General features: G+C 55.1%; 2 protein-coding genes and 1 long non-coding RNA gene across 4 annotated transcripts in view; 1 reads left to right on the top strand and 2 right to left on the bottom strand.

The window, feature by feature from the left end:
• The window catches only part of LOC115299154, a 7898-nt gene extending 3678 nt beyond the window's left edge, over positions 1 to 4220 (bottom strand). Inside the window, exons 1-2 of the long non-coding RNA XR_003912014.1 lie at positions 4152 to 4220; positions 3750 to 3849 (exon numbers count right to left, since the gene is read on the bottom strand). This is a non-coding gene — a long non-coding RNA (uncharacterized LOC115299154). The remainder of the gene's footprint in view (positions 1 to 3749; positions 3850 to 4151) is intronic.
• A 4072-nt stretch (positions 4221 to 8292) lies between these two features.
• FAM229A (family with sequence similarity 229 member A) lies at positions 8293 to 9275 on the bottom strand. The gene is given in 5 exon segments (XM_029945857.1): positions 8293 to 8558; positions 8772 to 8918; positions 9000 to 9060; positions 9063 to 9129; positions 9225 to 9275. Coding segments are annotated over 5 exon segments (429 nt in total). The 3' UTR covers positions 8293 to 8455.
• Positions 9198 to 11386, top strand: TSSK3 (testis specific serine kinase 3). 2 transcript variants are annotated; one of them, XM_029946572.1, is made up of 2 exons: positions 9198 to 9502; positions 10657 to 11386. In XM_029946572.1, the coding sequence occupies exons 1-2, from the start codon at positions 9472 to 9474 to the stop codon at positions 11316 to 11318; spliced, it is 693 nt and encodes a 230-aa protein (XP_029802432.1). In that variant the 5' UTR covers positions 9198 to 9471; the 3' UTR covers positions 11319 to 11386. The 2 variants fall into 2 exon arrangements, with proteins under 2 accessions (XP_029802432.1, XP_029802430.1); XM_029946570.1 differs by lacking the exon at positions 9198 to 9502 and adding an exon at positions 9581 to 9909.
• The last annotated feature ends 96 nt before the right edge of the window (positions 11387 to 11482 follow it).

Here is an 11482-nt window from a genome sequence, read left to right as displayed (position 1 = left end):
CTCCGGCCAGCGCCAGGCGGCGCCCGGCGGGCGGCGGCGTTGCGGGCTCAGCCAGTAGTCGCCCAGGCTGCGGCGAGAGGCAGGCGCCGGCAAGGCCGGGCCCCGGCAGCCCCAGAAACACAACTCCTGGTCCAGACGGTGCGGGGGCGTGGCCCGGGGCCGTCTGCGGGGTAGACGGGGCAGCAGTCACCCTAGAGCACGACGCCCGGGGAGAAAGGGTCGCCTCGGACCAGACGCGGCGTGGCGTGGGTCAGAGCCACTCTTGGTCAAGGGACACTTCAGAGGGAGGTAGAGGGACATTCAGAGGGGTTGCATGGGAGCACTCAGGCCTGGACCCCTCCTCCCCCAACTGCGGGACCTGGCCCTTTTATCCCGCCAGCGCCCTCCCCGTGGGCCCCCTCACCGGGACAGAAGAAAATTCACTACGAAGTGGGCAGTTTCGGTGAAGAGCATGGCGTCCAGCCCCCCCGGTCCTGCTTCGGCCTCTTAAATACCTGCCTGGGGGTGGAGGGGGAGGCCTGAAAGCCCATAGTCCCCCTGGGACGGCTGTTTTTAGCAGGAGGCGTCAGCTGGCAGAGCGAGGTGGGGGCAGCACCAGCCCCTCCGGCGGGTGGAGTCTAGTCTATGGTCTGACTTCACCAGCTGCTTTGGTGGGAGGGGGCCAGGCACCAGATTCCAAAATCTCCTGAGACAGTCCCCACCCCGTCTCCAGGACCAAGGACAGAAGGGGCAGAAGCAGCAAGAGGGGGCCGATGGCAGTAAGGTCAGCTGCCAGTTAGATAAACCGTCCCCATCCCACAGGGGCCTCCAGCCTCTGCCTACAGACAGACCCCCCCTCCGGCCCCCCATGGCATGCTCAGGCACAACTCACACCTCAAAGGTGGCCCTGCTCCCAGGCCTAAGAGTCCTCTACCTCGCCCTCCCATGGCCCTTATGAGAGCCTTTTTCCTTTTTCCAGGGCACTTTCAAATGTCAGAGACAGAAGGCTCCTCAGCCAGCACTAGTTCAGGTTCTTATCTGGAGACATTCTATGAATGAACTTCTGGGGATCCAGGACTCCCTAAACTGTCTCAAAGTTCCAAATACACACATATTTCTGGGAAGAAATTAGAAAGGATCTTCGACAGCATCTCCCTGCCCTCCTCTCCCCTCCAAAGTTAAAAGCTCTTGATCTGTTTTAACACACTCTTTCAGGAGGGGAAACTGAGGTTCTGAGAGTGGCAGAAAAAAGCCAAAAGAAAAACCTAGACCTCATACCACTCTGCCTGCCCCTACAAAGGGTGAGACAACTCCTCTGTGCCCTTGTTCTGGTCAGAGCATGGGGTTCAGGGCTCAGAGCTCAGGGCTCAGAGCCCAGGCTGGGCCCTGCTCCCCGACCCCCTGGGGATCCTGAGGAACGTGCTGGCCCAGCTCCCTTTCCCACACTGCCAGTTTGGGCTATTTCCCCCCAGTGACTCACGCTGGCTGCTGGGGAGAGTGGGCAGCTGTTCCGAGCCCCCGGGGCCCAGTACAGGCCCTGACTTGCCCCCCAAATGTGCAGCCATATTTGGGGATTTTTCCTTCCTTGGGGAATCTCCCTCCCCCATCCCTTCGTCTTTTCCCTATCTCCAGCCTCTCCCTCCCTGATGGCTCCTACCCAGCAGCAAACAAACAGGCTCTAGTCTCTCCTATCTTTGAAAAAGAAGAAAGCCCTCCTTCAACCCCATGTCCTTCTCCAGCTCCCCTTCACAGCCAACATTCTTGAAAGAGTTGTGTACACACGCTGTTTCCACTTCCTTGCTCAGTCCCTGCAATCTGGCTTCCTCCCCCACTATTCCACAGAAACAGCTCCTCAAGGTCACCACTGACCTCCTTGTTGCTAAATCCAAGGGATGCTGTCTAGTCTTTATCTGACTTGAGCCCTTAGCAGTGGCTGACTTGGGCTGACAAAGACTCCCTCCTACTTGAAATAGTTATGTGTCCTTGTTTTTCTGGACACCGTGCCCTCTTATTTTCTTGCCGTCTTACTGGTTGCTGCCACATGGCAAATTTCTCATCCTTTGCTCACTGCCTAATCACGTCCTAAGTCTCATTTGGTGTCCACCTGCGTCAGAGACTCACTTCTCTCAGCTCTGATCTGTCTTCCCTGCCCTACACCCATCTCCTGGATATCCCTTCCCCCAAACCAAATGCCCCACCTCACAGAAAACATGCCCCATGCCTGCCCTCCCTCCTATGTTCCCTAGCTTGGTCATTTTCATTTTTTAAAGTGTTTTTATTATTGAGAGAGAGGCGCACACAGAGTGTGAGTGGAGGAGGGGTAGCCAGAGAGGGAGACACAGAATCCAAGGCAGGCTCCAGGCTCTGAGCTGTCAGCACAGAGCCCGACACGGGGCTCGAACCCATGAACTGTGAGATCATGACCTGAATCGAAGTCAGACGCTCAGCTGACTGAGCCACCCAGGCACCCCAACCTGGTCGTTTTTTTGGTTGCCAGTACCAAAAATCTGGGTTTTGTTCCAGGCTCTTCTCTCTCTTTCATATTTAAGCAGTGATGAAATCCTTTCCTCTCCAGGACATTTTATTTTAAAATTTATTTATTTATTCTGAGAAAGAGAAAATCCCAAGCAGGCTGTCAACGCAGAGCCCCACGGCCTCAAACTCAAAAACTGTGAGATCATGACCTGGGCTGAAATCAAGAGTCGGACGCCTAAGCGACTGAGCCGCCCAGGCGCCCTCACATTTTAAAAATCCCATTGCTTCTATTTCCATTGCTAATGAATGCCTAGTCCAACCCCATTGCCTTTCACGGAAGCCGCAGCAGCCTCCTGACTTGTCTCCCCCGCTGCTACTCTCTATCACTTTATGTGGTCTGCTCCTCATGAAGCAGCCAGTGTTGTATGTCCCTCTGGACAGTGTCTTCAGCACCAAGTTCACCCTTGGCACATACCAATCACAGTGCCAGGGACATTTCCCACCTCTGTGTCCTTGCCTGGGGAACTGCTGCTCATCTGAGATCCACTGGGGAAACCATTCTGGGCCTCCTAGCTGGCTCTTTTCCTTCTCCTCATAGCACTGGGGCCTCTCCCCTGTGGACTTATCAAGCATTCACTAGCTAGTCTAATCGGCAGACATTCTACAAACTCTTGAGCCCAGCCATTCTAGGCCCCTGGGAAGTCAGGATGAGCACGACACAACCTCTGCCCTCAGTGAGTCCATAGTGTAAAGGGGGAAGACAGGCATCCATCGGGGATCAAGGGACAGATAAGCAGGTGCTATGAAAGGGGAACGACAGGTGGTCAGAGGAGGCTTCCTTGAGAAGTGACAATTGGTGGATGTCTGAAGAGGAAGGGGGTTGGGATGGAGGCTATTCCAGGCAGAAGGAACAGCATGCTGAAAGGTGGGAAGAGCGTTATGTGAATTGCTGAGGCATGTCTAGTGCCGCTGGGTAAGTGACTTAAAGATGCCATTGGTGAGACTTCATTAGGAGAATGACATGGCTGGGTTTGTGGTCTTTATAAATAATTCTGGACTGGAGGCATCAAGCCAGGAAGGAAGCAGGGAGTCCAGTTAGGGGGCTTCTTGGGCAGTGATGGGGGCCTGATTCAAGGTGGTGGTAGGGGGCTGGAGCACAATGGGTCTGGTTGCCTGGACAGAAGGTGGGGGCAGAGACAGGGAAGGAGAAATGCTTTTGGTGTCCACACCACCCTTAAGAGGCCAGTGGGAGCCGGGACACCCATATCCCTGTGGTGTCCAACCCACTGACCTACCTGGTGCCTGCTTGGCTGTATCTTCCCATGGGCCTTCATCCATCTTTTTCCCTAGAAGACTGGATCAAGGCCCAAGAGGTAGAAGGCTGCTGAGAAGGCCCTGGAGGAAGCAGAGGGGAGGAGAAAGGGGAAGTTGGGTCAGAGCCCGGATGTGATGGGGTTTCAGGGAAAGTGGCATTTGGGGTTTCCTCAGAGTCTGGAAATTCCACTGTCTGCTCCACCTTGAGACCCCCCAATTCTGAGATGCTCAAACTCAGGGGCCCCGTCCTTGGAAATCCTCTTTAGATGCTCTAGGGGCTATGGTTCTATATCTTAAGTGCCACATCCATTAATGGGTTCCTGAGACTCACCAGGCCCTAATGTCAGTGTGCACCTCCCACGAGCTGGCCAAATGCCGGTTACCTGCATGATCCCACATGATCCTCACAGTAGCCCTTGGAGGCAGATAGCTTATTCATCCCCATTGTACAATGAGACTTCCAGAGCTTAAGGAGCTTGCTCAAATTCCCACAGCTAAGACGAGGCAGAATGAGGATTTGAACCGAAGTTTGACTGACATCAGAGACTGCTTTTAACTCTGTGCTATATTAAGCCTGTCGACCCCCTGGTTGGTTGGCTCAGTAAGGGGAGGAGGCTTTGTGGGGTATTTGCTTGTGGTTGGGGTGGCTGTCCCCCCCCATATCAAGCAACGGGAAACGGTAGTACTGACGTCAACTGTTGCCATGACGATACAGCAACCTTTTCCCTGCCATCTCCATGGTAACCTGGGGGGTCCATCTGTACTTCGCCCCCTCCTTCTAAAAGGGGGTCCTTTAGGGAGGGGCCAGCTAATAGGGTGTCTGAGAGGCAAGTCAGGGGAAGCAGTGATTTGAGCATGGTCCCTTTCCCCACGTCCCTACCTATTCCTTGGGCCCAGAGAATAAAGTTGGAATCTGGGCGCTCCTGCTTTAGGGTCTAGGGACAGCTTTACCCTCGAGGGTGAGGGAGGCGGCTCTCCCTTTTCCACCTGGGAATTCTCCTGGAAATGCCCCCAGACCAAGTTCCCAAGTTCATGAGCAGAACTGCTGGGAAGTTGGCAGAGGGAAGCGAAGAGGGATTCCCCAATCCTCTCTGAGCCCAGCCCCTGGGGACGTGACTTGCTTGGCTCTCTGCTGCCCCTTGAAGCCAGAGGTAGGAGCAGCAGTAGCCACAGCAGTAGCCTCTCTTGCTCAAGTGCTAGCTGTGCCAGACATTCCTGCCTGGTGCTGTACGTGCATAAAACCTCCCAGCAGGTGTCATTAGTCCCATTTTACAGATTTGGAAATGAAGACTCAGAGAGGCTGTGTACCTCGCCTAAGTTTGCACAGCTAGTAAATGGCAGAGTCAAGACTCAAATCTAAGACTAGAATTTGGGCCAGTGGCTTTTCTAGCCGTTGTGCGGGAGCGGGTGGGGAGGAAGAATCAGAGACCAGGAAGGAAAAGAAGAGAAATAGGAGAGTGACGTGATTCAGGTTGGAACCTGTCATGCTTCCTTGTCAGCTACAGAAAAAAAGCTCAAATTCAAGGCCTTCTTGATCCAGCTTGTCTTCTGTTAACTCATCCCTGGATCACCTGAATTCTGAGCTCTGCAAGGGCCAGGAATCTGTCAGAATCAAGCCTGCGTTCTCAGCACCTGGTGTAGCCCAGATAGGTAGGTGTTGGTAGTAGTTGACTGAACTGACTTCCTGGAACTTGCCCTCCGCTGTTCAGCCTCCAGGCCTTTGCCCAGTGTTCCCTCCACCTAGTGGAGCTAACCAGCCCCACCGGCTGGCCATCAGCAAGGCATGTGTTTGAAATCTTTGCATCACTCACAGATGGGGGGTGGCTGGCAGTAAGTCATTTTTAAAGGAAAGGAGGATTGAGAAGACAAGAGAGGAAAAATGGGAAAGATTTAACGTTTGGGGTCTGGCAAAGCCCATAGGCATCAGCTCGTGCCTTTTTTGTAAAATTAAAGTTTACTTATGTATTTAAATAATCTCTACACTCAGCGTGGGGCTTGAACTCACAACCCGAAGATCAAGAGAGACTGCGCTAGCCAGGCACCCCCCATCTGCTTTTTTTTTTTTTTTTAAGCTAGTGAAGTAGATACTTGACTGAGTGAGGCTTTGCACCTGCTGGGCTATGTGAGTTCCCAAAAACGGCCAATACTTGTGTCCTTCAAGTTCACTCTGAATCCCCAGGGCCCTGCACAGGCCTGGCTGGTAGACTTGTATTGACCGAGTCAGGGACAGAGCCTGAACTAGAACCCAGTGGCCTGACTCCTGGTCACACTGTCCGAGGCTCCTCACTGCCATGGAATGGAGTTGTCATTCTGACACCTGCTACTCCCTATCTCTTCCTTTCAGACTTCTTTTCCCCCAGGTGTACCCAATCTTTGCATAAGCTCTCTCTGCTTCTGGACTGTTTTCTCTATCTCGGCCCATTATTTTCTGGCGAAGCTGCCAATCACCTGGCCCTGCTTCTACCTCCAGAGCTGGCCCAGCTCATCAGTTATAATCTCCCATTTCCCTGACAATGGTAACTGGCCAAAGGAATGTGCATGTGACTTAAGAAGGGCCAATCACTAACCTTCCCAAGGTCAGGTAAACTGAGACTGAGTGAAAGCACTCTTCCTTCCTGCTGCAGATTTCCAGACTGCAGCAGCCATGTTTTCTGCCCGGAGGAGCTAATCAGGGATTAGAGAGGGACACAAGGGGCAGTCCCAGTGGGCCCAGCGGACACCCTGCTTCCTACGGTTCTTCCTTTAAGCTTAGGTATCTGGAAAGCTTACATCCTTCCCAGCTGCTTGAAAGAACCCATCCCTTTTTGGCATAAGCTAACTTTAGTTGTCTGCAAAGGAGAGATCTTATCGATAATAATTCTCTCTCTAAACTTACAGTGGCCTCCTAAGGAGGAGGGGTACTGTGCCCAGGGAAGAAGGCTCTTTTTCTGCAGAGCGGCTGCATGGGTTGGTAGGCTGGGTAGGACCTGCCTGGAGTTTGTTGGGGGTGGAAACAGCTGGATTACTCTGTTTAAGAGAGAGTCCTGGGAGCCCTGGGGGCTCTCTAGGAATTAAGGGGGGAGGAGGAGAGGAATAAACCGGAGGGAGAGGCCAGCACTGTGGCCCAAAGCCAGGGATTCTTCTAGTAGGTGACAGGGGAAGAAAGGCCTCGAAGGGCTTTCAAGAACTAGGGTGTTTCAAGGACTGGGCGGTGAATGGTCAAGTCTAAAGTCTTCACTTCGAAGTAGACCCTATTTTGGCAAACATTCTCTCCACCTTCCCCGCCCCCCCCATAATGTGTATCTTTTTTAGGGGCTCCTGGGTGCCTCAGTCAGTTCAGTGTCTGACTTCAGCTCAGGTCATGATCTCATCAAGGTTCATGGGTTCGAGCTCCACACTGGGTTCTGTGTGGGTTGGTGCAGAGCCTGTTTGAGATTCTCTTTCTCTTCCTCTCTCTCTGCTCCATCTGTGCTCTCTCTCAAAATAAATAATTAAACTTCAAAAAATTAGAATGTATTTAAAAAGTTTTTAAGTTTTAATTTAAATTCCAATTAGTTAACCTCCAGTGTGCTTAGTTTCAGGTGTGCAATATACTGACATCCTGTTTTCTTTTAATAAGTCTCCTACATTTGGGACTGCCTGGGAGAGAACTTGTGTGGAGATGCAGAACGGTCGTCCTTGTGGGTAACTGTGGAATTCTGAAGTGCTCTAGGGAGGCTGGGACTTCTACCCCATGTAGAATAGGGGTGCTAAGTCATGCGTACTTTGATTTCAGGGGACAGGATACTGAACCTGACCTTTGGGTTACGTATATTTTTCCAATATTAAAATAATACAGGCTCATTAAAGCAAAATTGGAAAGTGGAAAATACTTGTTCAGCTCGATGTTACACTTCCAGGGAGCCTAGGGTCATGGACCTCCCTCCCTCCCCACCCCCCATGGATGGATTTTAAAGTCAGAGGACACTGAGGAATGTGCTAGCCTATCCACCTATCATCAGGGAACCCCGGAGGAAAGTCTCACAAGGCACAGTTCCCTCACCTATAAAACAGAAATGAATAAATCAAAGTCTTTCAAACGATTTTTTTCCCTCTTTTTCTGGTCCCACAACCCCTAGGAGAAATCAAAGCTCTAGATGGTCTGGGAGGCCCCTAATCCCTCCAACAAAGCCAGAGGTGCCCAAGGTCACAGAGCAGCAGGGAGCAAAATCTAATTCCATCTTGGGAGAATTAAATGGGCCTGGTGTGGGCAGCCATTCTCTTTAGTCTAAGTTGTCTGTCCAACCTCTCCAGTCCAGAGCTTCTCTGGACCCCCAGAATGCAATGCCAATTTCACTGGAGAACCAAGGAGAGGGCAAGAGGTAAGGTTGCCCTGGAAGGGGTCAGGATCAGTAAGAAATGGGGGGAAGGCTTGGCGCGGACTGGGAGGACGCGGCTCTAGGGCTGGGCTCAAGGGAGGAGGCAGCCGAAAGGAAGGTGCTATCGGATGGGGCGGAGCAGTTTGCGGGCCGATCGACGGCATAGACATACACAGCCAGCCCGGAGTGGAAAGAACAGTTTATGCTGTGCTTTATTAAAATGTGCATCATTCTTTTATTTTAAAATGTGCATCACTGTCTCGTGCTCGGCGCGCGCGACCTCAGCGTGGTGGCCCGCGGCGGGCCTCGTCCCCGCCCGACTCCCGCGGAGCCGCCGTGCGCAGGCGCCCTCAGGTGGCGCGGGCCCGGGGTCTCCCGCCCATGGCCAGGTAGACGTCGATGGGCACGTGCAGCAGTGTCAGGCAGTGACAGCCCGGGCAGCGTCGAAGCGGCCTGGGGAGAGCGGGACCCGGCCCGTGCTGTTGGGAACGCGCCCGGGGCGTGCACCCGGGCCCCGCCCCCGGGGTTCCGGCGAGGCCGCGGGGCCCTAACGTGGGGGCAGGAGGTCCGGGGAGGGAAAGTGGACGCAGGCCATTGCCCGGGAGCTTCGCGCAGCGGAGGGGGCGGGGACGGCAGGAGGGGCCGCGGAGAGGGCGCCGGTCTCACCTGACCCGGTTGCGCTCCGTCGCTACCGGCTCCGGGCTGTCCTGGGACTCGGGGGCAGGGGCAAGGCCAGGGGAGTCTCCGGCCTCAATGGGGAATCTCCGACCCTGCGAGGGCTCCTGGGCACTCATGTCCAGGCCTCGGGGCTCTCTGCGCGGGGAGCGGCCGTCAGGCAGCTCCCGGGCCGCCGGGCGACCCCAGCCCGCGCCCGCCCCCGGGGCCGTTGCTCACCTGCCAGAGGCCAAGGCTGGTCTCAGGCTGGAAGCAGCTGCCCGACCCCTGGCCGTGGGAGACGCTCCGGTCCAGGCGGAGCCGGGCAGGTATCTGCGGCGCGCCGCGGCCCAGGCGTCGAGGGGGCGGGCTATATTGTGACCCGGGCCGCGGCGCGCTGACCTCACAGAGCCCGTTCCTCCCGTCGGAACCTCGCGTCCCCCGCCGTCCCGGGCCGCCCCGGGCCGCCCCGGCACTCAACGTGGCCGCGAGCCGGGGCTGGATGGCCCGTGCCATGGCGCCTTGGCGCTGGGTCGGGCAAGGCCCCCGCAGCCCGATTGGGGCGCAGGAGGCGGAGGCAAGGAGCCTCGAGGCGGTGTCTAAGAAAAGGAGCCCGTCATCGCCGGAGGCGCGCAGACGCCCAGGAGCGCCCCCGGGCGGGCTGCGACTCTCTGCCTGGCGCGGGGGGCCGGGCGAGGGGGTGATTTAGCCCATGCTGGGTTTGGTGGTGATGGTGAGGACAGGTAAGGGCACTGCCCATTTTGGCCAAGGGTCACACAGCATTTACATCACAATTGGGCCACAGTTGTAAAATGTCTGGTCCTCTCCCTGCCCACCACCCGCGGCTGTTGTGTCTAGACGGAGAATGTTCTAGCGCTGGCGGTGGCTGCGGATGAAGTCCTTGGGGGGGAAAGGAGCAGACCAAGGGCGATGGTGGAGTAGAGCTGCCTCACCGAGGCAGCATGAGCTGAGAGGGTGACAGGAAGGATGGAGGCGCTAGACAGCATGGAGGACTTTCTGCTCTCCAATGGGTACCAGCTGGGCAAGACCATTGGGGAAGGGACCTACTCAAAAGTCAAAGAAGCATTTTCCAAAAAACACCAAAGAAAAGTGGCAATTAAAATTATAGACAAGATGGGAGGGCCAGAAGGTGAGCTGGGGCCCCTTTGGGTGGGAGGAAGCGGGGGGGCTGGTTGGAAGGAGGAAGGGAGGGCTGGTTGAGGTGGGTGGGCGCTTCCACCAGTGGGAAGGGACATCCCCATCTCCCCTTTAGCCTGGAACCAAGGAATGCAAGAGTTTGTGGCTCTGGTGGTCAGCGGGGAACAGAAGGATGCTGTGAGTACAGGAATATCACATCCTCCAAAACCCAAAATTAAAGTGGCAGGAAGTGAAGGGTCATGAACCCCAGGTTGCGGCCCTCCCTGTTCTAGGAGGGGGACAGAGATGCACAGAGAGACCATGGACTGGGCTGGTGGAGGGCAGGAGCTGCTGCCAAGGCAGCGAGGGATGGGAAAAAGGAAGACAGGGCTCATGGGAAGAACTATGGGTCAGGAGGCAGGGGTGTGAGGAGATGGCAAATCAGGCCTCCTAACTGGGATCCAGTGGTTTTGTCTAAAAATCCCCAAAGCACTCTGATATCCATGGTCTCACAGGCTGCTCACACCAGTCCTTGAGGATGGCAGGGAGTAGTTCCTTTGAATGATATGTTAACTATAAAAATAACAGCCGTGAACATTCTTTGCAACGTCCAAGTGGCTAGACATTTAAGACTGTTCATGGGAACCAAGGCACAAGACCCAGACGTGGTGGGCAGAGAAACTGGAAGGCAGGGGACAGGAGCGAAGGGTTATGTCTTCCTGGACTTGAGATCCCACCTCTTTTCCCCTGGTTTCCTCAGAATTTATCCAGAGATTCCTGCCTCGGGAGCTCCAGATTGTCCGCACCCTGGACCACAAGAACATCATCCAGGTGTATGAGATGCTGGAGTCTGCTGACGGGAAAATCTACCTGGTGATGGAGCTGGCCGAAGGCGGGGATGTCTTTGACTGTGTGCTGAACGGGGGGCCGCTTTCCGAGAGCCGGGCCAAGGCCCTCTTCCGTCAGATGGTCGAAGCCATCCGCTACTGCCACGGCTGTGGTGTGGCCCACCGGGACCTCAAGTGTGAGAATGCCTTGTTGCAGGGCTTCAACCTGAAGCTGACGGACTTTGGCTTCGCCAAGGTGTTGCCCAAGTCACACCGAGAGCTGAGCCAGACCTTCTGCGGCAGCACAGCCTACGCTGCCCCTGAGGTGCTGCAGGGCATTCCCCACGACAGCAAGAAGGGCGACGTCTGGAGCATGGGCGTGGTCCTGTACGTCATGCTCTGCGCCAGCCTACCTTTTGACGACACAGACATCCCCAAGATGCTGTGGCAGCAGCAGAAGGGGGTGTCCTTCCCCACACATCTGGGCATCTCGGCCGAATGCCAGGACCTGCTCAAGCGGCTCCTGGAACCAGACATGATCCTCCGGCCTTCAATCGAAGAAGTTAGCTGGCATCCATGGCTAGCAAGCACTTGATAAAAACAATGGCAAGTCCTCCCCAATAAAGTAGGGGGAGAAAGCAACCCAAAAACCTGCTTCTAAAATGGTGACATATATTTTACACTTTGTTTACTTGTGTCCTAAAACGTGCCTACACCTTCCCCAGCTTTCTCTCTCTTTCCCTTTAAACATCTTCGTGG

Source organism: Suricata suricatta, chromosome 8, assembly GCF_006229205.1.
Source record: "Suricata suricatta isolate VVHF042 chromosome 8, meerkat_22Aug2017_6uvM2_HiC, whole genome shotgun sequence".
Lineage (NCBI taxonomy): Eukaryota > Metazoa > Chordata > Mammalia > Carnivora > Herpestidae > Suricata > Suricata suricatta.
The sequence above is the reverse complement of the archived record's forward strand: the minus strand, read 5'-3'. Positions and strand labels throughout refer to the sequence as shown.

Bases quoted from the DNA above. Each gene is read 5' to 3' on its own strand.
- TSSK3 (XM_029946570.1), top strand. From the start codon at position 9,747: ATGGAGGCGCTAGACAGCATGGAGGACTTTCTGCTCTCCAATGGGTAC. The intron at 9,910-10,656 runs GTGAGCTGGGGC...TGGTTTCCTCAG, and splicing joins CAAGATGGGAGGGCCAGAAG to AATTTATCCAGAGATTCCTG.